At 39.1% G+C, this 24,952-nt stretch overlaps 2 protein-coding genes across 4 annotated transcripts in view; one reads left to right on the forward strand and one right to left on the reverse strand.

The window, feature by feature from the left end:
• The window catches only part of osbpl10b (oxysterol binding protein-like 10b), a 31,954-nt gene extending 9,029 nt beyond the window's left edge, over window positions 1–22,925 (forward strand). Inside the window, exons 4-12 of one of the 2 annotated variants that reach the window (XM_057340292.1) lie at window positions 668–895; window positions 6,742–6,964; window positions 7,796–7,938; window positions 14,555–14,701; window positions 15,570–16,059; window positions 18,577–18,763; window positions 19,061–19,243; window positions 20,706–20,859; window positions 20,980–22,925. In XM_057340292.1, the coding sequence (XP_057196275.1) occupies window positions 668–895; window positions 6,742–6,964; window positions 7,796–7,938; window positions 14,555–14,701; window positions 15,570–16,059; window positions 18,577–18,763; window positions 19,061–19,243; window positions 20,706–20,859; window positions 20,980–21,024 (1,800 nt within the window). In that variant the 3' untranslated portion in view covers window positions 21,025–22,925. The remainder of the gene's footprint in view (window positions 1–667; window positions 896–6,741; window positions 6,965–7,795; window positions 7,939–14,554; window positions 14,702–15,569; window positions 16,060–18,576; window positions 18,764–19,060; window positions 19,244–20,705; window positions 20,860–20,979) is intronic. The other variant, XM_057340293.1, reaches the window with a different exon arrangement.
• A 366-nt stretch (window positions 22,926–23,291) lies between these two features.
• The window catches only part of stt3b (STT3 oligosaccharyltransferase complex catalytic subunit B), a 45,820-nt gene continuing 44,159 nt past the window's right edge, over window positions 23,292–24,952 (reverse strand). The window contains exons 16-17 of one of the 2 annotated variants that reach the window (XR_008963388.1): window positions 24,121–24,905; window positions 23,292–24,078 (exon numbers count right to left, since the gene is read on the reverse strand). Coding sequence is in view for 1 of the 2 variants with exons in the window: in XM_057340291.1 (XP_057196274.1) it covers window positions 24,825–24,905 (81 nt within the window). In the remaining variant the exon portion in view is untranslated. Of the gene's footprint in view, window positions 24,906–24,952 lie in introns of both variants that reach the window. The other variant, XM_057340291.1, reaches the window with a different exon arrangement.

Here is a 24,952-nt window from a genome sequence, read left to right on the forward strand (position 1 = left end):
ACACAAAACAGACTTACTTATAATTTGGGCTGACAAGCAACTAGCTAGCAAAACTCCTAGCAACCGCATAGCAACAGTCAAAACTTGAAGAACGTCATAGCAAACATAAAGTAACACCCTGGCACCCACGCTTCACAGCAGCGAGTTCGTGCGCAGGCGAACACTGCTTATTTTCTTAAAAGATTTAAAATAGTTAGCCTTGCAATTTAGTGTCTTTCTTTTCAAAAGCATTCCTTAGGGACCTGTGTATTTGCATTTTTTTTATCCACCAGAGATGCAGTAAATGCTTTTGTGAACCACATAAACTGAAGCCTGCGATTAGCTGTAAGGGAATGAGATTATACTACTCAAGTTGTTCTGGAGAGCTTTTAAGAGATGAGTGACATCCTTCATGTCTCTCTGCCTCCGAGAACAATGCCATGCTCCAGAAGATGCTCCCTCCTTCTCTTTCCCCCTTCTCACGTTCCACTTTCTCCCATCATGCACTGCTCTCGCTTCCTCCCTCCCTCTGCTGTGTGTATGTGGCAGCTGTCTCGGTCGTGGCAGGCCGACGATGCTCTTCTGCGTTATGGCAGGTGGCACGGAGCCGACTTCTGCTCCCGTGGGGAAGCGGGGTCCGGGCGTCAGCTCCCTTTCCTGCTGCTCCCATTGCTGCTCTCTGTTTCAGGGTTGTAGCTCATCTTCCTCCTGCAACAACACCTCCTCTTCCTCTTCCACCGGCCGGACCAACAGCTTCTCCCTGCACCCGCACCCCATCCCGCAGTGCTCCGTCCAAAGACAGACCCCTCAGCATGGGACGCCCACCTCTGTCATCACCATCACCCATCACAAGTCCCCCACAGCCAGCAACCGAGCTTGCAGTCAGCACCCTGCAGGACTGCATCAGGTCAAAGAGGTAGGGACAGCTTTAGACTGACACTGATAGCTTCTGTTGTTGCAACAAAGTGACTTGTGAAGTCTGTCATCTCTTTGATGCATGACTTCAGGACTCAAAAGGGACTTTTTTGCTGATCCAGTTGGCCCAGTAGTAACATAGTTTTGAGAAAAACAGTATATTTTTGCTTTAAATGTTAAGCTGTGCCTAACAGTGAACACACATACTGATAAACATCATGTTCTGTACCTTGAATGCAAGTCAAGCCGCTTTGGATAACGCAAATATGCAAAAATAACAGTTATTTATTTCTTATCATACAAACTTTGGGGTTTGCTTATATTTTGCTGTTAAAATACAATGCAGGACATTCTTGGTAGCTAAAGAGTTATTTATAGATTATTGAGCCAGCCGTTGGTTTTCTGTAACTTACTAAGATATTCAATTTCTTTTGCAACAGCAGACTTTTTATGACAGAAAACCAAATGTTTATGTTTCTAATATTCTTCAAATGATGACTTTTTAGAAAGTTAGACACTCTTTACAGCAATTGACTTTTAAAAGATAGTAGATGATATCAGAGTTTATTTAGTTTTATTAATATTTTAAATTAGCCTTTATTTTTAGATTGTATGTTAATTTTAGTTAAAGTTTTAGCCATTTTGGTACATGCATTTGTCATTTTATAATTTCTTTTTTTATTTTTTATGTTGCTATATGAGATTCATTCATTTTTTTAGTTTCATAGTTTTTGTTTATTATTATAATTTTAGTTATTTAAACTTATTTCGGTTTATTTAAAAAAAGTTTTTCCAATAATATTTAGGTCAATATTTGATTTGATTTCAACGTACAGAAACTTTTTCTAAAAAAAAACCTTGGTTTATATCTCAGAAGGGGCGGAATTTGGTTTGTTTTTTTACAATTAAAAGCACACAATGGCAAGTAAAATGAACATGTCATGTTGAAGGATCAAACACCCAGGTTGATTCAAACCATAAGCAAAATGTTAATAATTGTTTTAAATTGCTGTCCATTCTGGATGTCATGCTTTAAAGGGCAAAAATTTGACCTCCTGTCTATTCTGGCCAGGACTTTTAGGTTGGTATGGGTATTATCTGTTTAATCTCCAGAGGAGGTTTTGTATGCTGTCAGCAGCACAGGTTCTGTAAAGCTGCTCCCTTATGGAACATCTGAACCTCGGCTGGCCTGCGAGTGCTGCGTCAGCGTGAGAAAGCGACGCTTCAGCAGGAAGCTTATGTCATAACATTGTTTTGACATTGTTGCAGTAAAGCCTTCTCGATGATGTCAGGATATCACAAACTGTTGAAAGTAATTTATGGCGACCATTAAACTCTCAATGCGTTGTATTAAACTGAGGGTTTGTAGCTCGTCCTGCATCATTTGGGGTTTGAATATGAGCGATTTCGAGGAATTAGTTATATATTATTAATATAATAATAGTTAAAAAACAAGCAAAGTGTAACTCTTTAGAATTCTTCAAAGAGGGACCCAATCGTTTGTCAATAGAGACTTTCTGGTAAGCAACCACATTGCAATGTTTCAAAAGGTGATTTGGACATCATGGCACCATTTACATTTATGTATTAATTGCATGCTGGGCAATACTGTATTTTTTTTCAGAAATTGTAAAATAGAACCCTGATCTTGTTGCTAGCGCCATCCCTCACCAATGCAGCTATAGTAACATACCATTCTCAGTGTTTTTCTTCCTCCTTAATAATGCAAATGTAGCTTTTATACACATTAAATAAATATCAAAGAATCATATCTCAGATGTATTTTGTTTTTCAAACCGGCAGTTTGTATGACCCTCTGGTGTGACATGTTCCTGAGACAGCCAGCTGCTTTCTCTGCAGGGCATATTTTTGCCCTCGAATTACGTGACGCCGTCACTTTCACTGGCAGTCCAAAGGAAACATACGGTACAAGTCATTGGAAACCCGCTGAGCCTCATAAAAAGAGCTTTCAAACGTGCGTCTAAGCGACGAGATGGAAATGATTATTAGCGGTGAATGTCTCATCAGCACGTTAGGCAGAATCATTTTTCTGCGTGTAATGAAGGCAAGAGTATTCAATATTTAAATTCAGCGCAGGAGGGTAATGACATTCCCCTTATTTGTCAAATATTGCGGTGGATTCAATCCTAGACCCATTCATCTAACATTTTCAGTCAATCCCTGCTTCATCACCACCCTCTCCCATACACCTATTTCAAGTCATCCAGCCTCATTTACACCCACTGATAAGGCACTCAAAAGGGTAATCTGTGGGCTGTCAGTCAAAGATGGGCTTTTTGTTCAAGACACAGACTTCTCCCTCACTACCAAATGGAGAGTAGAGACGCTTAGGTCTGTTTTCCTCCTGGAGCGTCATATTTATCTCCAGTATCTCTGTTCGACAGAAGGGAATCTATTGCTGTCTTTTTTAGGCTTCTCTAGACAATTTTCCTCTATCACCACTTCATATTCTTTCATTTCCCAGTTGCGTTTTTTTTTAATAGCCACTGGCCTTTAGACATGTCAGAGCCTTGACCCTGGAAACTTTATTGTTAGATTGAAGTTGTTGGCATTTAAAAAGACAGTTGTTCTCTTTAGATCGTCTGTCAGCAGTGTTAATGTTGAATAGGAGAATCTAATCAGACATCAAAAATGACATGCATCACTTGGAAGTGATTTTGAAAAGCACCCTGAAGTGTCTGTGAATGTATTTGCATAAAACAGTTACCATTTTAATTATTGCACGTCTTTATTTTTATCCAAGGGTTGATATCTAATTAGTCACACAGCTTTCTCTCAACAAGCATTTGTGAAGGTTACACTTTTCACACAGAAATAATGAGCTTGTATTTGAGATAATCATCTTCATAGGAATGTGTTGATGCAAGGTTACAGGATTCTTGTATCTGTGCGTTTGCATTTATGCAGCGCTCATTTTCTCATCCATGCAATATTGATATAGCTACCGTAGACTGTTCTTTTGTATCCGGCGATCTGTTGGTAATGTGTGGTGCAGTTACCAAAATAAACGATTTTGCTTTAATGTTAGCATGCCCTGGAAGGTGGCATAAACTAAACAGGTTTGTGCAAAGCCTGATCCTTGTTCAAGCATGCCGATTCCAGCATTATTAAAAAATGTTCACGTCCTTCAGTGGAAGAGATAACATGTCACAAACATGCCTCCATTTGATAAATTACCAAGAAATAGCGCATCATCTTAATGACATGTTATTTACGTTGTTTATTTCCAGGTTCAGAGGAAAAACATCAGATTTTTAATATCGTCACAGACTGTTGGAGCTTATTTTATCATAGTCCAGAATCTGTGACATTGTTGCATGTCAGGAGGAAAGAGTAAGGGGGAAATAATGGTGCGTGTAGAAGTGACAGACCAGCCAGCGATGAAGACAATGACCGAGAAATTTAAATAATTAAAAAAAAACTTTTCTTGCTATGAACACTTTGGAGGTCAAAACATAGTTGAGATGGCGAAAGCAAAATGAAAACAAGGAAACTAGCATTTTATTTATTCATAGGCTCGTGGACTGGTCTATAAAGGACTTTACAATTGCACATGCAAAGTGCTTTAAACACATAAAATACAATACAACAATGCAAATGTACAAGCATTTTTAAAATAGTTTTTTAAGTTTTCCTATAGTCAACATGAACTGTCATTAGATAGCAAAAGCTAAATTTATAATTCTTAAAACATTCCATAAAAGAAAATAAAAAAGTTATAGCCTCAAGAGTTTAAATTGATAGGATGGATGTATAATGATAATTGTTTGTCATACAGCAGATCCTTGTCTGCTGTAATGTATTTTTGGACTGGCGTTATAAAACACTGCAGTTGCGAGCGTGTGATCTCCCAGCTGTTGCATCATCAATGCAGAACCTGTGTGCAGGGAGACATGAGAATAATGTGCCAGAAGCAGGTGACGGCTGTAATGCATGTCTCATTCCTTTCATACTCACATAAAAAATAACAGATCAGAGAGAGAATAAAGAGCTGGATCAATTTTTTATGAGACCTTGGTGGAGCTGTGCGGCAAAATCTCTTCCTCGCTCAAAGTTTGCCATGTGCTAACAGACAGACAGTGATTGTTAAAGGGGTCATATGACACGGCTAAAAGGAATATTATGGTTTGTTTTAGATGTGATGCAATGTGTATACATGATTTAAGGTTGATAAACGCTGTATTTTCCACACACCGTGCATGTTTGTATCTCCTCTTTGCTCCGCCTCTCTGAAACGAGCAGATTTTTGACAAAGCTCATGGCTCTGAAAAGCGAGGTGTGCTGTGATTGGCCAGTTCACCAGTGCGTAGTGATTGGTGGAATACTGCAAGCGTGTGAGGGAAATGTCATATTTGGAACATCAGGTTCCTCTTCAATTGTTCTGACAGGTAAGTCCACCTTACTTGCGTATACATTTGGGCGGTCTTAGTCAAATCAGACCACAAACTGAAGTAGATTTGTGGGGGTGTGGCTACACGAGGCGTTTCAGGCAGGTCTGGGTGAGCATTCGCTTTTACATAGAATGACTCTTTTGTTCCCACACTTTCATTTCTGCAATTTCACGTGTCTAATACACGCATGAGCAACTTATAACACACCAAAGACACAGAACAACACGTGTTCGCGCCATATGACCCCATTAAAATCCCCACAGAGATGGGGGGATGTCACTGTTCGAGTGAATTATTAAAAACCGACGTCAGAGTTTGGGGAACCAAATACAGTCTAACCGGTGATGTTATGATAAAGCTAAATTGAATGTGACTGAGCTTATCGGTACATTCTGTTTTACTAATAATGTTTGTCCATGGAGACTAATAACATTTGGCTCAATCTTCCGTGTATTGTGTATCTCATTCATTTGGTATTTTGATTTACAGAAGACCTGACAGGTTTCAGAGGGACGTGTGTAGACTCATCGAATGTTTCTTTGTGCATGAGCGTTAAGTTTCATCTATTAAGGCCACAGCTGTGCTGTAATGGTGTTGCAATCACAGAAGGGTTTGAACAAGAAAGAGAGACACTGAGAGACCTCCAGTAATGAGTAATGCTTCTCATCTTCGGCTGTCTGGCTGCTGTTCATTAGAGATGTTCAGCGTCAACAACACCACAGAAAGCCCACGGTCATTACCCTCGAACTGACAGAGTGGAAAAGATGTGACAACAAACATCCCAAACACTCCCTCGCATCACAATAATATGTGTTCGGTCACCAGTCACACTGTTTCACGTTCAAAGAAGTAAAATGAGTTACTAAAGTCATTTCGTTTTGACTCTTTGTTGTTTAAGTTTGGACAAACTTCATATGTGTTTTAATCGAGCATGACTTTTGTTTTAGATATGAAATGGCCCCTAAACAAGACACACCTTCCCCAAGCATTTCTTAATTTATTGATTTAACATGTCCCACCAAATTACACCTATGATGATGATGTTGTGAAGTCTGAATGGTTTATGAAGTCTGAATTGTTGTGAAGTCTAATGGGGTTTTTTTTTTAGAAGAAATTAAGAAATGCTTGGGGAAAGTGTGTCTTGTTTAGGGGCCATTTCATATCTAAAACAAAATAGCCCTCGGGTAAGCTCGATTAAAACACATATAAAGTTTTTTTATTTATTTTCAAGTTTTACTTAATTAATATTGCATATAGGAATTTATAGTCTGTTTAATATTTGACCTGTGTTCTCTCTCCCTTATCTTAAATGTGTGCTTTAAATGTTTTGCTTATAGTCGATATGTTTTATGTACAGCTGCTTTGTAACAATGAAAATTGTAAAAAGCGCTATATAAATAAAGTTGACTTGACTTATGATTTCTTGGCTCTGTAGGTTATGTCCCAGGCGGAAGGTCAGCAGAAGAACCTGGTGAACTCCATCGAGTCCCTGCCCAGTCGTGGGCCGCTTTCTTCCCTGGACCAGGATCTGCTCCTCCTGAAGGCCACATCTGCAGCCACGCTGAGCTGTCTGGGAGATTGTTTGAGTATCCTTCAGCATAACGTGTGTCAAGCCGCCCAACACATCACCCACGGACACACGCAGGGATCTAATGCAGGTGAGAGTATAGCACTGTCTGTTTATCCTGGCATGTGTGATGTATGGTAGATTCATGTTCAATTCAATTCAATTGTATTTATAATGTTGCATTGCAGTTGTCTAATTTATAGTATTGTAGCATTTTTAGAGACTAACTTAAGTTTTGTTTTAAGATTTTAATGCCATTCTTTGCACCACTACTATTTTTACTTTATTTTACTTTATTATTTTTACTTTATTTACTTAATTTTATGTTTACTTTATTTTACCTTATATATACTTTTTATTTTACTTTACTTTATTTTGATATAATTTCATTTTACTTTATTTTATTTTTCATTTTATGTTATTTTTACTTTATTTATTATTTAATTTTAATTTAATTATATTTAGCTTTATTTATATATTTTTTATTTTACTTTATTTTGAATTTATTTTATTTTTACTTCTAATTTTATTTTACTTTATTTTACTTTATTATTTTTTACTTTATTTACTTAATTTTATGTTTACTTTATTTTACCTTATATTACTTTTTTATTTTACTTTACTTTGTTTTTATATCATTTCATTTTACTTTATTATTTTTTTCATTTTATGTTATTTTTACTTTATTTATTATTTAATTTTAATTTAATTATATTTAGCTTTATTTATAATTGTACTTTATTCTATTTTACTTTATTTTTAATTTAATTTAATTTATTTTTTTGCTTCATTTTATTTTATTTTATATATAAATACTGTATATATATATATATATATATTTTTTTTTTACTTAACTAAATTTATTGTAGAGTTTATGTCAAACCTATGCTGTGTATGGTAAATGAAAATATCCTGTGCGCAGATAACAACTCTAGCTGGTCAAGGCCCAAACCTGTTTCAGATGACCATGTGAAGAACGGAGAACTGACAGGTCACGACACGTCTCCTAAACATCAGCCGAACTCGCCAGCACACAGGAATAAAGACCGTTTTAAAGACACCGAGGTACTTACAAACACACGTTTCTCTTTTCCTCACATCCCTTACTTTCAATAAACAAGTGACATCGCTCACACACTATTCAACCTCTTATTTGATAATATCTGTTTTGTTTCATTTTTGTACAGCCCATTATTTTCTCATCTATAATGCTTTGAGCCATCGCTTCCGCCGAGAAAACGCCCCTGCGATGTAGCAATCATTATATCCATCCGTATCATTAGAAAGCTTTCAGCTCCGTAACGTCCGCTTGTTAGTGGTAAAATGGATGATGTGTAAAGCGAGTTGATCTTCCATGGGTAAAACTTTCACTGAGATCTGTTCATCTCATCTGATAGTGCCCAAAAAATCACAGCGGCCTCTGACTCATTTAAAAGTCTCCCGTAGAGACTACGCCGCGTCTTTGAAAGGTTTCTTGAAAATGAGGCTTCGCTATACTGCGTATGTATGCCTGCCGGGGTTTTACAGCAAAGGAGGGCTAATTGGACGTGTTCTAGTTTCACCGTCTGTGGCGGGTGACTGAGGATACCCACAATCCCTCTGGAGCGTGAATGAGTCAGCCAGCCCCTCTTGGATACCTTCTCTCCCCGGTCTCCGTTTCAGAGCTGTTTCTTCACAGTGTGTCTGTTTGTTTGTTGTTATAAATGTGAGTTCATTTGTGTGTGCGTGAGTGCCTGAAGGGAGATCATTCATTTTGCGTTCGCTTTGTGTGTGTGTGTTATTAAGTCGGCTGTGAGGATGAACAATCGCCACTTTACCAGACAGAATCTATGCTATGTTTCCTCTGTGACACACCCGGCGTAATGTTTCGAGTTCATTTAACATTTACATGTCATTAAATCTATAAATCACGGTTGAATATTATGAAGACACTATGGTGATAGCAATGTAGAAAATGCGTAGTTTGTGCTTTTTAAAGCATGGACTGAAGCATACATGTGGCATCAGCTTTGGCTGTGCATCAACCTGTGCCAACACACCCATCCATCATCCCATAATAAAGCGAGTGTCTGCAGCTTGGCCAGAGGCACTTGGGTTCCTTCATTTCTTGGATGTGCAGTTTCCTTTTTTCTGATTCCCCTAAATATCCCCCTTAAAATTGTTTATACTGTAATAAGGTTACAGTCAAGCAACAGCAAATAATAAAATAGTGAAAATCCTAATTGTGTCGATCTCTGCAAAAAACGTTTAACATTTATGCATTTGGCAAGCGCTTTTATCCACAGCGACTTACAATGCATTCAGGGTATACGTTTTTCATCAGTAAGTCTGTGTGTTTTCCCTGGAAATCAATCCCTCCGCCAGCTCGGCTACAGGAATACTAGACGAGACATACTGTAGTCAAGATAAGGTCTCCATATCCAATAAGTGCAACATGCAATACTGAGCAAAGACTTGGGCACATTAGTTGTTTCACAAGTGGAGTGATACAAGCAATAAACCTTTCCGGTGCTATTATACATTATCAGCACTTTTGGCCACGTGGCCAATTACATTAGTAGACCAGAACAAACTGTTGCATAACATTTAACATTCACCTTGACCTGTTTCGTTTTACACTCGCAAAACACCTCACTTTAAAACGTCTTTACCATGTCAAAATGTATAATAACTTTCACCAAAAATGAAAATTCCGTCTTCATTTACTCACCCTCAAGTTACTTCCAAATCTGTCTAGTTTTTTGTTCCGATCGATATTAGTCATAGTAGGAAACATTGCTTTATAAATGTCTTTGTTCTGTTGAACACAAAAGAAGATATTTTGAAGAATTTAGGAAAGCAACCCGTTCCGGGGCACATTTGACTACCATTGCAATTTTTACTACTATGGTAGTCCATGGTGGTTACAATCATTCTTCCAAATATCTTTCTCTGTGTTTATCAGAATAAAGAAACGTATACAGATTTGAAACAACTTGAGGGTGAGTAAATGATTTGACAGAATTTGAATTTTTTGGTGAACTGTCCCTTTAAGGAATAATGTTGGACAGTCAGGATGGAAAGCATCACAGAAATGGTAATGGATTCTAAATGTTAAAATAGGAGTTAAACTGGTTTTAATTGAAACTATAGGTCTCTGCTCTGCTTGTTTTTTGGTCTGTGAACCAAAAACACGAATAAAGGCCCGGAACACACTACATAAAGGATTGATAAACAATGCTTCTGGTATTTGTAAAACTGTAGAAACAGGAAATTAAATAAAAATGTTTGAAACAATAAAAAATCGAATGAATATCTTTTTTAATGTATTTTACGTGGCTAAGCGCTGATTAACAGTGCCGAAGAGTGGCGAGAACAAACAAACGATTAGTTAAGCGATTTATTCAACATTTCTCTGGTGTGAATTCACAAACGGTGATACAGAACGTAAAGCAGCGCTGACGCTGTCTGTGTCTGTGCTTATCAGCCCTGACCAACCTCGAAAACAATGCGTGTCATATTTGTCATAGTGTGACATTAACATCTTGCATTTGCCACCGCGTGATACATTCAGATTGACCTTGTGTAAGATTGCTTTGCGTTCACACGGGACTGTGGTGTGTGTGTGTGTGCGTGTGCGTGAGAGAGCGAGTGAGTGAGTGTGTGATATGGTCGTGATGACCAGCAGAGGGCGCTAGAGAGCAGTGGGAACAAATCCAGTCACGACTACTGGTCACGACTTTTTGAAGCTGGAAGGGGAAGTTTGTGTAAATGTACAGTACACAACGAATTTACCTGGTCATTTTTGGACAGTTGAAACAATGAGGCCCACGTTGCTTTAAGAAGAAACCAACGCAGTCATTTAAATGGTCATAATGGGAATTGTATTGGTGTTAAAGAGATGACTCTATGGCTTCTGTGGGTCGTGTTGGGTTGTATTTGTGGGACGTGTTATCTGACAGATGTTAACCAATAGAACATCAATACAACCTACTGGAATAAAAGTCCCAAAACATAATACCTACAGGAATTCTCTGAAGGTTTTAAAGATATAAGAAGCCATTTTTGTGCCTCATGGTCATTGTCAGCTGCATTTTAAAGCCGAGTTGTAAGAAGGGACTGTCCAGGCATAGGCCTACATAAGATGTTTGATGCAACGATAGCGTAAATTTATCATGATAGAGTGCATTGAGGACTTTTAGTCCTCATTAATGTTGTTAAGTCTTGTCCTCACCGCATAAGCGCTCCCATCCTCCCCTAAAGATGAACTGATGAATTATTCACCAAGGCGGTGTTTTTTTTAAACCCTGCACTGCCACAACCCACATGCTATATTTTCAGCTTCAGTGTGACGTCAGGTCACCTGATCCAGACCTGTCAGCTGACATTTATACCCGAATGAGTCTTTCATGTTACTTATTCCTGTTGCTCAGGGTCAGCGGTGTGCGTTTTGTGCACGTTACACTCCGAGCGTAAATTCAAAGCCTGTCCTGAGATTTTTTGGTTTGTTTGTTTCGTAAGTGTAATACAGCTTATTGCATTCTGTATGAAAGCGTCTGTAGCCTGGAGCCTGAACTGCAACTGAAGTATATTTTTAACGCACTCTTTTCTACACAAGCACAGAGACTTTCATTCATCCCTCACTGAAGCAAAAGACATTCCTGCTTGAAAAACAGCCGCGTTACTTTATTTTCACAGTGTGCAAATATCAATAACATGTTTTGTTTGCCAAAATGATGTTACTGTCATTTTACACATTTGTCATTGCATAATGCACAATACTAAGCATACATCGGTTCAAAAATAGTAGGCGGTATACTATGCAGTGTGGAGGAAGTACACTAGAATTATCTGAACGTTTCCTCGCATACACGCGCATGTTTAAGAGATTCCTGTGGTGCAGGAGAGGATCATAAGACCACATGGAGATTAAACACATCACACACAGTACATGCGATTCTTTATTCAACATCTGTTTTTTTCAGTACACGAGTTATACTTAAATGTATCTGTCTAAATGCTGTGCTCAATAAATACATGTGTCTTTGACCGAAATGCTGAAAAATAGATGTATGCACCATGCACTGGTTGAATGGTGCCATTAAAAACCTTTCTGTGTCACAAAAGGTTGTTTGTAGTAGAAAAAAGTTTTTTTTTGATATTATGAAAAGAAATTAAATGGTTCTTAAAAGAACATTTGAGTAAATGGTTCTTTGTGGAACCAAAAGTGGTTCTTCTGTGGCATCGCTGTGAGGAACCTTTTAAGCACCTTTATGTTAAAGAGTGCAGCACACAAAAGAAGATATTTGGAAAAATGCTGGCAATTGGTCCCCAAAAGACTATGCTAGACTTTACTGACCATACTGTCGGTGTCTTTCCATAAGGGGTGGAGCCAATGCAAAAAGAGTGTAAATGAATTCTAGATGTTAATGAGGTAGGAGGGGCTTTAAGGGATTTCAATTTGAATCTCTCCATCTCTCCTCCCGTCAGTCACTGCGTCCTCTGTGGATTTCTCTGTACTGTGAACAAACCTCATGAAGTCCACCTGGAATTTTGCAAGCAGTCTGTGGCAAGTCCAGACAGAAGCTGTGTGAATGATTGTGGAGAGAGAGAGAGAGAGAGAGAGAGAGAGAGAGAGAGAGAGTGGGAGGGGGAAGCTTTTCCTCGGTTCAGGGACAGCTGGGCAGCGAGATAAGCGTGTCAGAGTTAAGGGAGAGTTCGTGAAAGAGAGTTTTGTGGATAGCACCACTATTAAAGCTCATTTCTGAATCAGCCCAAAATGCATGTAAGTTTGAGATCTTTTTTCTTACTAGTGACACATGTTCATTCCTGGTTTTGGTGTGGGATGTTCACAGACGAGGGGTGACTCATTGGACTGCTGGGAGTGAGGAAAGTTGGAAACTTTATTCATTGTTGGAATGTTTTTCTTGGCTCATGTTGAGAATATTTTTGTGGACTCCCGGTGGAAGATTTTATTGCTCGGATATGTAAGCCATGTTTTCTTTAAGTCTTAGATTTTTATTGTAGGAGAAAATAAAAGATTTCTAGAAATGGATTTTTCTTTTTCTTGTAGCAGGTATCTTCCTATTGCTCATTTGATAAAACATGATGCTGTGATCCCAACATCATGGGTTGTTCATCTTACATTCACTTTCTTTAACATTTGCCAAACGCATGAATGGAAATCTAGTTCTGTGGAGAGCAGAGAGTAATTCAAGATTTACAAGTTACCTGCCATGTAAATCCGAGCACGTAATGGTTCACAGATAAACTTCAAGTGCACGTTCCATGGTCTGCTGCCTCTTCATTCCACCGCATCTCTCAAATCTCTGTATTTAATTACCTTTGATTTGATTTGCATAACTGGCTTCCATCCAACTTTCGGCTAATTGCTTTACGTAGCTACTGATCAACAGACCAACAAAACAAAACAACCCAAATGAGCGTCCGCAGAGAGACGGGTGACTTTAAATTGATCCTTTGCAAATCACACGAGGACTGAGTCTTTCACTGCGTGTGAACAACACCACAGCATGGAACATTGTGTTTGGGATTGATATTGCATCGCGAGCACTTTTATTGATTCCGGATGCGTGACCTTGAACGTGACCTCATCCGCATGTGTTTATTTAAACTGTGATGTCTGCGGCGTGTAGGGAGAAAATGCTCTGCCCTTGTTTTATGAAATATTCAGCTGGATCGCTGCGGTTCCAAATGGGGACGTCCCATTCGGCTCGCTGAGCTTCTATACTTTCTCTGCGAACACATGATTTCCTTTTCATCACTGAGAGAGAAACCAGGAAGGGAAAATATGATGAATGGTTTGCGAGAGAATCTAATAAAAATGTACCATAACGCCACGGGCAATGGACGTAAGCTTTACCTTGGGGATTATCGCGAAACCCTACTGTTTCACTTTACTGTCGAATCATATTATAACCTATTTCAATCCCATCTGCTCCCCCTGCGTTACATTCGTGTGCCTTGCAGAGGAAAGAAGAGCGCTCCAACAAGAGAAGGTCCTGTGATCTTCGCTCATCTGTCAACACTGTGGAAGAGAGGCTTTTATTCACTTCCCATGATGCTTTGGGGCAGGCACTTCTGGACCGCTTTTTTACATTATGCATTAGGAACAATGTAACATTTGTGCATGAGTGATGGAAGGAGTCAGCTACATTAGCCACCCAAGATTGAACATAGTTGCTGTGCAACCAAAAATTATCTGTCGTTTTTCGATTTGGAAAATATGATCTAAACAAATGTGTGATTGTATATAATAATATCATTTAAACTTTGGTATCGGTAGTATAATTCTTTTTGCAAATAAACTATTCAAGTACAAGTACAGTATGGAACATAAACAATATATAAATAGTTTATTTGCAATTTATCTGTTTTTGGAAATGAACTCTTCATATAATTAATGCACAAGCTATCTTTGATAAACGCAGAAAGTGCTGTATATCTGAGCGATAAATAAAGTACGTTTCAACCAAATAGACATTTACTAACTGCTTGTGCAACGTAAATGTCTCTTTCGGCGTAAAAAAATACCATTTACTAAAGTCCTTATTGCATATGCAAGACGCAAACTTTATGGTAGGAGAGTATTTAAATTGTTTAGGAAATCCTGGAAAACCTGTTTTTAATCCAAATTTACAGATATAGTGTTCAGCAGAAACTGTTCTCTGTGTGATTACAGAACTCTAGTCCAGACTCGCTGGATTCCAGCGAGGAGATCACGGACTCGGAGGACAATGAAGAGGAAGACCTCGGAGTCCTGGATGACCAGAGGAGCATCATTCTTCATCTCTTATCTCAGCTCAAATTGGGCATGGACCTTACACGGGTACACACGCACACGCTATTCTATTGAAGCTGCCCATCAGGACATCTAGCATGCATAATACACCATGTGACCAGCAGGGTAATCATCTGTAAAGAGGTGGGGTCAATCCATAAACCACAGAGTTTTCATAACAAACATATCTGCTGTTGAACTTTGAGAAGAAAAGACAACATTCTTCCACAGCTTCCACATCATTAGAAAATCCTGCCATACACCGTAGTCTTGAATAAAGTAATACACACAGATGATGAAATGCTACATTGTGTACAGTATATGAATGCGTGCGTGTATGCACTGCTTCTTGGGGCTTATTGCTTTATCACAGTTTGGTTAAACCTGACACAAACCTCCTGTGAGGACGGTCTTTATTTATTGACATCTATCTTTTTTATGATTAAAGGTGCAGTTTGTAACAATTTTGCAGTAAAATATCCCAAAACCACTAAGCTAGCGTTATATATTTTGTTCAGCTGAGTACTTACGATATCTCAAATGTGTCCAACTACTTGTAAATCGTGAGAAAATCTTCATTCTAAACAGTGACACGGGGCTGTGCGGTCGCCTGTCAATGGCGTCAGATCCGCGTTCCCCCTCCGTTACCGCCTTCACTGACATAGAAACCGCATGACGACAGTGTCGTGGACAAATGCAGAAGTGGTGTCTAGCGTCAAGAAAGCCACTAGCTTGTTGTTCTTCTGTGGATCAGACAAGAAGATATTTTGAGAAATGTCTCAGTGGTTTCGTGTCTATACAATGGAAGTCTTTAGGGGGCAGTGTTGTTCGGTTACCAAGGTTCTTCAAAATATCTTCTTTTGTGTTCCTCACACAGTCGTCAGGTTAACGTACACATGTGTTGTTTGTTTTTCAGGTGGTGCTGCCCACATTTATTCTTGAGAAACGCTCACTTTTAGAGATGTATGCCAACTTCATGGCCCATCCGGACGTGTTTCTGGCCATCACATCCGGAGGCACGGCCGAAGAACGCATCATCCGATTTGTGGAATACTACCTGACCGCCTTCCATGAGGGTCGTAAGGGTGCTGTTGCCAAGAAGCCTTTCAACCCCATTCTGGGGGAGTGCTTCCACTGCACGTGGGACATACCGCGACACAAAGTGCGCCCCCTCAGGACTACCAGCTCGAGCCCGGCCCCTGCGGCCGCCCCCTCCGTCCAGCATGCCTCCGCCGATGGGGTGGGATCTTACCGGCTACGCTTTGTTGCTGAACAGGTGTCCCACCACCCTCCCATCTCTGGGTTTTACTGCGAGTGTGAGGAGCGCAGGATATGCGTTAACACCCATGTTTGGACTAAAAGCAAGTTCATGGGCATGTCCATAGGAGTGTCAATGGTTGGAGAAGGTGAGTTTGTTTGCGTCTTCACTTCCTGTTTGATACGCTATTGTTGACATGTGATCTTGTAGTGTGTTTCTTTGCAGTATTTGTCTATTCATACAGTTGTGTTGTGTATGCGGTCATTAGGTTGATTGAGTTTTGATTAAAGCCTGAGCGTCGGCTCAGATGTCAGTCAGAGAACACACTGTTTCCAGATCAGCTGACTGTGGTTAGATGGGCCTGTGTTCCCCTCAGGGCCTGTGATATTTACTGCTGCTCATATTAAAACTGCATCTGTCACATCCTCTCTTTCCTTCTCTGCTCTTTCTCTTGTGCTCTATTCTTTCTTTCCTTCCCAATTCTTTCTTTTGTTTATTCTTTCTTTCTTTTTTCTTTCTTTCTTTTTTTTCTTTTTTCTTTCTTTTTTCTTTCTTTCTTTCTTTCTTTCTTTTTTCTTTTTTCTTTCTTTCTTTCTTTCTTTCTTTTTTTTCTTTTTTCTTTCTTTTTTTTTTTTCTTTCTTTTTTCTTTCTTTCTTTCTTTCTTTCTTTCTTTCTTTCTTTCTTTCTTTCTTTCTTTCTTTCTTCTTTTTTTCTTTCTTTCTTTTTCTTTTTCTTTTTTCTTTCTTTTTTTTCTTTCTTTCTTGCATTCTTTTGTCTTTACTTTTCTCTCTCTTCCTCTCTTCCAAATTCTTTCCTTTGTTCTCTATTCTTTCTTTAGTTCTGCCTTTCATCTCTTTTCTTTCTTTCTTTCTTGAGTGAAGTGAATGATCATTGAGAGTGATGCTAGCAGCTGTATGCTGAAATTAACTAGTTAGGACTCATCTGTAATTTGGACAACATTAATTACATGTAAAACGGCTTGCACTAATCCTCTTGAGTAATGTACACTGTGTTAATTACAGCACGAGCACCTTTATAGGAATTTAAGGGATTATGAGTCAAAATGTTAATTCATTCTCCCATATACAGTGAGTGGGCATTTCTTTATTTTATACAAACTAATAAGAGATAAGTACTATTATGTGTGAATAATGTGCATGGATGAATCATCCACAATGACAGAATAAACATTTGTTAAGCAAGTAAGCAATTTTGACTTGAATTGTGGAAAAGTAGTATTTTACTACATGAAGCTGGTGTGGGTTGTAAAACACCAGCTGTGAAACCAGGCTGGACTCTTAAAACTGATAAAATCACCAGTTGAGATGGAAGCAATCAAAGAAAAAAGTCAGGAAAAGTGAGAGAACTGAACATTTTTTGCATTTAGTGTTTAAAAATGTTAATTGTAGATGTTAACTTAAACAGCTCGTAGTAAATGTCCCTCACTCAGAATGATCCTTGTCAGCTCCGTCGAATCTGGTTTCCTCACGTGTCCATGAGTTGCAGACTCAATGAAGTCCTCTCTGCACTACTGGGATCAGTGGAGAAGCGCAAACCTCTGCATTCTCACAATAAACTGCTCAAGCAGCACTGCATTCGGCCCCTTGACCCTTCTGGGGCAGAGCTCTTTCCTAGCTCTCTTGTTTCTGGCAACCAGATGTGCTGTTGTCAAGCCGGCTGAATGCCCACAGAGATTTAGCCCCTAGACAGCTGTCCTTTATGTAACTAGAAAAAAGGGGCCAGGTCCACTGAGAGAGCTGAACATACTCTATTATGTGCAGGCCACTGGTTTTTGCCATCTGAGTTATAGAGATCCAGTTACAGTTAATGTACAGTAGTGGTCTAAAGTGATGTCCGGAGGGCGTTTGTACAATGCCACGTCAGGTTGGATTAAATCCAGTATGGGATACAAAAGAAAAGAAAAACATTAAACTTATAGTTGAGATAATTATTAGACAGAATTATTGTATATCATAGCATTAGGGTTTTATCGGATTATACAAAAATGCATCACAAGAAAAAGCTCACAAGAAATGAAGCATACATTGACCATAGTTTTATCTGTTAATGTTATTATTGTTAATAGATAAAACTGTAATTAACTGTAATTAATAATCAATATTAATTTTTAATATATATTAATGTTCTTTTGAAGTGGTATTTTGTTGCAATTCTCCTAAACCTGGACTCAGATAAGCTTTGCATATGTGTTGTTTGTTTTTTTGTCAAGCCTCCTTAAATCTAAAAGCTTCAGTTTACACTCCATGCAGAACTTTGCAACATAAAAAATGTAAAAATTTCTGAATTGACTATTTATTGGTTTAGATAAAATGATCATTTTTGTGTTTCATTCTGTGAACTACTAACAATATTTCTCCCAAATATCGTTTCCATTCGCAGAAAATGAAAACTGGAGACACAGAACAGACAAAATAACAGAAAATATGCTTGAGGTCTTTTTTCAGATCTCAAATAATATATATATCTTTTTTTATGTGATAACCTGTTTTTTCATGTCTTGTCATGCTGTCAGAGCAAAGTAGCTACTTACTTCAAACTTATTGAATTTCTTATTTGATAGAAACATAGCTTTACGCATTTTCTGCCCCCAGAATTCTGCCAAGTTTTACTGAACACTGTGTTTTGTTCATGTGTGTGTGTTAGGAGTGTTACATCTCTTGGAGCATGGTGAGGAGTACGTGTTCACGCTCCCCTCCGCATACGCTCGCTCCATCCTCACAGTGCCCTGGGTGGAGTTGGGCGGAAAGGTTTCCATCAGCTGCGCCAAAAGCGGATACTCTGCCACAGTTACATTCCACACCAAACCCTTCTATGGAGGGAAAGTTCACAGGTGAGAGCGAGATAAAACTGTGTCTAAAATAAGAAAAAATGTGTATGAATTTTTTAGAATGCCGATGTTTACGTAAACGTACATAAACCTGGATAAGAGCACAAAAAGATCTAGTGCACCATAGTGTCTAAGCCGCAGGAACATGTGTGACCTGTATTCCATCATTTAAAGTCACGCTAACCCAGAATCACAGTTTCTTTTTAGTGTCATGCACTGAAGTAAAGTGCGTTTCTGGGTCAAAATGATGGAATGGATATTCATACTTTGTCTAAAACTTTCTCCTTTAACCTCCAACAGGGTTACAGCCGAGGTAAAGCACAACCCCACCGGCACCATTGTGTGCAAGGCGCAGGGGGAGTGGAACGGAACTTTGGAGTTCACCTATAACAGCGGAGAGACCAAAGTGATTGACACATCCAAACTTCCGGTCATTAGGAAAAAGATCCGCCCACTTGAGAGACAGGGACCGTATGAATCCAGGTGAGAAGATTTAAACGTGATATTTAGCTTTGGAAGTGATAACATGGTCCAACAAAAACACTTTCAAAACGAGGCACTTCTCCACTTGAAAAGATTGTTTGCGTTCTCTTTCTTCAAATGCAAGTTAAGCGGAACCGTCCTCCTGTAAAAAACAAGGTACTTACGCAATGCGAATGAACGGTAGAACTTCGGATGATGGTGTATGAGTACCTCACATTTTAGCAGAATATTTGCGAAATCCTGGTCCTCTAGAGCTCTTATGCAACACTCATGACCCTCATACCCTACACCGACTGGCCATGAGCGAGCTGAAGGCTTCACTTAATCATCTCTGATGCTGTTTATTGGCTTATTGTCCAGAGAGATCCACGGACGAGCAGTCAGATAGAGTAGTCTAATGCTATCAGCCTGGCTTTTCCACAGCTGGGTAATGCAATGAAAAAAGACGAGATGGCCGAGAGCGAAAGTCAGGATTACTCGATCCTTCTGAGGGTTGGGATGCAATTTGAAAAAGCTTTTGCTGATTCATGATCTCAGTCGATATGACTAGACATGGGGCAACTGATCTTGGGTCACACACGCTAGTTTTTCATGTTTCCAAGCCTAGTGTACCAGAACTTTGTTCCATTTGGGTGCTTAGTCTGCCAACTTGAAATAACCTTTCTGATACCATTAACGTGAAAAAACTGTCAAATTATGTCAAAACACTTGTATGGTCGTTTCTTAATTCCAAGAACGCAAAGAACTGACTTGTGGAGTCTTGCGAGACAGCCTCGGAAGAACGAACTTGGATGGACGCGCCGCAGTGACTTCTGGGACTTCCATACGCGCGTGCACAAGGCTGCATTCGATGCGTACTTGATATGGAGAACACATCCGGCGGGTACTTTCATGCGTTCTCTGTTCTTGAGTATTGGAACCGGACTTTGGCGGTTATTGAAGACGTAGAGCGAGCACACGAGGACACAAGACCGCTGAAGAACGCCTATTGAGAAGCGGCCTATGTTCTTGTTATTTAGCTAATGTTCGTAGGTCTTTTTGAATTAATACAACAATAAAAAAAATTCTGGTGTTTACTTTTACTCAATTACAACCAAATCAGACGTCAGACGAAATGAAATCAGACGAAATGTTTGTCATTTACCTAAATTCAATCAATTCAATTTCTGAAGAAGGAACTTTGCAAAATTGCAAAAAATAAATATCTACAATATGGGTCATTTTTTATTTTGAATAAATCATAAATCTTGAAAAACGTATAAGTCGCCTCTTTGTGCTCCTACTTAAAGAAGTTGTGTAAAGTCAGTCAGCCAATCTAGAGTTTGCCAGGAAGTGCTTTCCGACCCACACTTCAACACACCGGGCGGTCTGTCAGTTACAGTGTGTGATCACAAAAATCTTGTACTTAGAATTTTGGTCAAATTCTTCTTTCTTAACCCCGCCCTGTGACTATGATTGACAGGCGGCTGTGGCAGCACGTGAGCGCTGCGCTGAAGACGGGGGACATCGATACTGCCACTGAACACAAACACCAGCTGGAAGAGAGACAGAGGAGGGAAGGGAAGCAGAGAACGGCCAGCCACGTGCCCTGGAAACCAAAGTACTTCATCAAAGAGGTAGAAAAGCATTAGTGTGGACTCATGGTAGAACTATTAAATATATATTACTCTTCCGAGTCGTACAAAATGTTATTAGTTCATGTCTAACATTTGTTTTTGTCTTGAAATGTCCTTCAGGGGGAGGGGTGGGTGTACCACAATCCTCTATGGAAGACCAAGTGATGAGCTAAACCGCAGCCGCACGATGTCGGTCCCTCACCGGCCACATGAAAGAGGGGCTGGCCGACCAATGGGACTCGTGGAGCAGGGAACGGGATTGATCCATTTCTTCCACACATCTTACAGAGCGCGGAAGGTGCCAAAAACAACACACAGACTTCACAAAAGCCCCTTCGGATGATGGAGATTTAGACTTGGAGGCCCAAACTGATATACTGTAGTATGAACTTGTGCAATAACTTTATATTTGTATATTACTTACGGTAATCAGTTATACACACAGAGGAGAGATGTAGCATCCGTGTCAGTTCATAATATACGACCGAGCTGTTTTGTGCGACGAGGACACCGAGACGGATGTTTAGGCTGCGTAAATGTGAGCAGCGAGGTGTGTTATATATTGTTAAAGTGACCTCACCCCTCGTGTTCTTATGATTGAAATGCTTGTTTTAGTTCAGCGTGAATGAATAAAAGCGACACTTCATTCAGCAAAAAAATGTGTATTAGCGATGTGTGGACATTAATACCATGCACCTTTACTTAACCACAGATATTTGATCTTTTTTCCATAATGGGAATCCAGGGATGGCCAGTGACACATTTCAGTTTAATTTTGCAAGTTGACGTCTGCTCCAAAGCAGATGATCAGAAATGTGAATGATTTTTAACCGCACTCATTTTGCCAATAAATATAGCTCTGTAAATTGACATGGATTATCAACTCTTTTTCTGTCAAGATTCATTGTACACCCCAGCAAAAAACCAATGGCAAATAAATGCTGTTTTTGTGTCTGGTGCTATTAAATCAGCTGTTTAAATCTCTAGCGTCAGAAGCAGTATGACGTAATTGTCCCAAAGAAAATCACAGGTGCGTGTTTCTGTTACTCTCGTCACAGCCCTGTTTTGGGTGAACAGTACACCTCAAAATAAAAATTCAGTCTTCATTTACTCACCCTAAAGTTGCTCCAAATCTGTATAAATGTCTTTGTTCTGATGAACACAAAGATGCTTGTAAGCAAACGGTTCTTGGCCACCATTGACTACCATAAATTGCTTATAAATTTCTTTATTCTGTTGAACACAAAAGAAGATATTTTGAAGAATGTAGGAAAGCAAAAAGTTCTGGTGCACTTTTGACAACCATTGAAATTTTCCCTACTATGGTAGTCGGTGGTGGCTAAGAACTGGTTATAAGCATTCTTCCAAATATATTTCTCTGTGTTCATCAAACCAGACATTTATGCAGATTTGAAACCACTGGAGGGAGAGGGAATGATGACAGAATCTTTATTAACAGGTGAACTGTCCCTGTACGGCATCCAGCCTCTGGTCTGTTTTGCATGGTTTAGATGGGAGTCAGGTTAAACCACCCAAACATCATCTTGACCAAGCTGGGAGACCAGCTCAACCAGCTTTTGTTCCCAGCAGGGAGAGAACGACAGAGATTTATGCTGCTAAATGTGTTGGTAGAGGTTTCATAACGAATGCAATATAAAACCAAAACATATTACACACTGAAAGTTCACACCTTCAAAAGCATAGAGTATAAAGCAAGCTAAACATACCACATACCCAAGACCCTCTTAAAATCTCCCTCAGAATGTTTGTAACTAACCCAGGTTTGTGCAATATTTCAAAATTGTACATTAAAAAAGCTGTATGACTGGTCCACTTTCATGAATTTTTATATTAGTGGAGTGTCTTAATGAAATGAAGCTCTTGTGCATGTGGTGGTCACTGGGCTAGATGTGTAAAACTACAGCTGCTCAGAATGAGGAGTGAATGTGGGCTGCTTTGTTCATTCAATCGTACTGTATATGATCACAGATGGTGTCCCCACCATATGTACTTAGATACTAAATAAAGATCCCACTGCAAAACACAAATGTTTGCTTATCATTTACAGATCTAAACACGGTCAATGGAAATGCAAGTCTTGTGACGTAATAGAATTAAAAATGTTAAGAATCCCAAAACAGAGAAGACTCTATAGAAGCTGACGCAAATCAGTGGAACCAAACAGATGTGATCTAATAAAGCTGCATACAGAAAGGTTCTGAAATGTGATGGCTAACCTAAACAAAGGCTAGCTATAAAAGTATAGGAATTTAGATGCTGCAGAGTTGTTTTAGCGATGCGCTAGAGCTGTCTAGTGGACACGTGTGGAATATCAACGCAGTACTCTTGGACCTGAGCGGATGTGTTTCTTTTCTAAAATGGCAAATCTTCTCTCTCATATGAAAATGAATGAGAACAGTATGTGAAAGTGCAAATGGACAAGACCAATGCTGTCACTGAGTCTTTTAATAACATAGGCATCAACTCACAACAGCATCTCTGCTGCTCTCCATCTGTTTTTGACTTTTTATTTTTTTTACAATTCATGGAATAAATTTTCATTTGAAAAAGAAAATTACAGCTTTTTGCATTTCATGATAAAAGGCTGCCTCGTCTTCAATTTCATTCTTGTTAATAAATACCTTCCAAAGATTCAGAGCCCTCGGAGAAGAACTTAAGGATGTTATGTAGAGGGAAAAGCAAAAATTTCCTTCCAATTATATAAAAAAAAACATGGAGCAAAAGCAACACACAAAGCTGGAAACTAGAAAGGCAGGAAACAAAGAAACAAGGAAAGTTTAGATGACAGCCCGGAGTAAAACTGAGGAGAGCCCAAACCCATTTGATGTTGCAGAAAGCGTTCTTTTCAACGTAAAAAAAAAGATGGGCATAGTCACACTAAAAACACACACTCTCCACCCGCATGCTACTCAGTAGTGGATCCAGATTAAGTTGAACTAAGACAAAGTGCATTCAGACTAATAATGCAGCATTTTTTATAAACCTACAGCTAATTCAATTCACACTTTGTCCTGGCAGACAGTCATTCAGAATTTCTAATTGGCCCAAAACTTTAGTCAAAAAGGGGAAAAACCATCCATAAGTGGCAAACTGTGCAGTAGATGCCAAACCACAGCAGTCTCTGGACAAAACATGAAAAATAAAGCAACAAAAACACGATTCTTCATTAATCTTTAGATTTTTGAATTATTGCATAAACTTAAAATCTTACAACCAATAGAAAACAAAAACATTCAAAACGTAATCAACAAAACCTTATAATTCAAAAATCACCACGATAGTTAAACTTTAGCAAAAATCGAATCTGTTGATGGAAAGAGACACAATTTCCATCTGCCATGGAAAGAAACGCACAAATTGAGAGCCAAAGCCACAGCTGCGTTCTGTTACACGGGACAAGGGGTCGACAGAGAATTAAAACCAAAAGAGCAAGTTACTCCCCCCGTCAGACTGCAGTTCCATATTCTTCAGATTCCACATCTTTTATTTTAAATCTATTAAAGGTCATTTCATACAGGCTCTGACAAAACAAAAAAATCTTTTCTTTGGTGCTCCAAGATTCACTGAGCTTTACTGAATTGATATTCGCTGGTCAGTTGTTAGCATTCGGTTAGATTATGTTACCACAAAAATAGTGAGCGCCAGTTAACAAACGGCCTTCACCGGCACATTCAAGTACATAAGAAAAACAAAGAAACAAAACAAAGGCAAAACAACCAAACTGAGTCCAGAGTTGTCAGATTAAAACAGGCGTTGATCCCCATCCGCGCTCCATCCTCCAACCGATCGTGGAACCTCGTGTCGTCATGGCAATCACAGGACCAAAAGCCTCCAATCAAATATTCTTAGGTGGGCGGTGCCAGACGATGGATTACTTACTAGTTGCATTAGTCCTTATCTTTTGTTTTCCTATTTTTCCCATTCTAGACCTTTCCATTCAATAGCTAAACAGACTTCTTGACCAGTTTCTTGCCTTTTTTCAGAGCCAATTTATTTTTGATGAACCCCCTCTTCCTCTTGGCTGTCTGTAAACCACAAAAAGAAGGAACCTTCAGTTACTTCTGTATTAAAC

This window comes from Triplophysa rosa, linkage group LG8 (assembly GCF_024868665.1).
Source record: "Triplophysa rosa linkage group LG8, Trosa_1v2, whole genome shotgun sequence".
Classification (NCBI taxonomy): Eukaryota; Metazoa; Chordata; class Actinopteri; order Cypriniformes; family Nemacheilidae; genus Triplophysa; species Triplophysa rosa.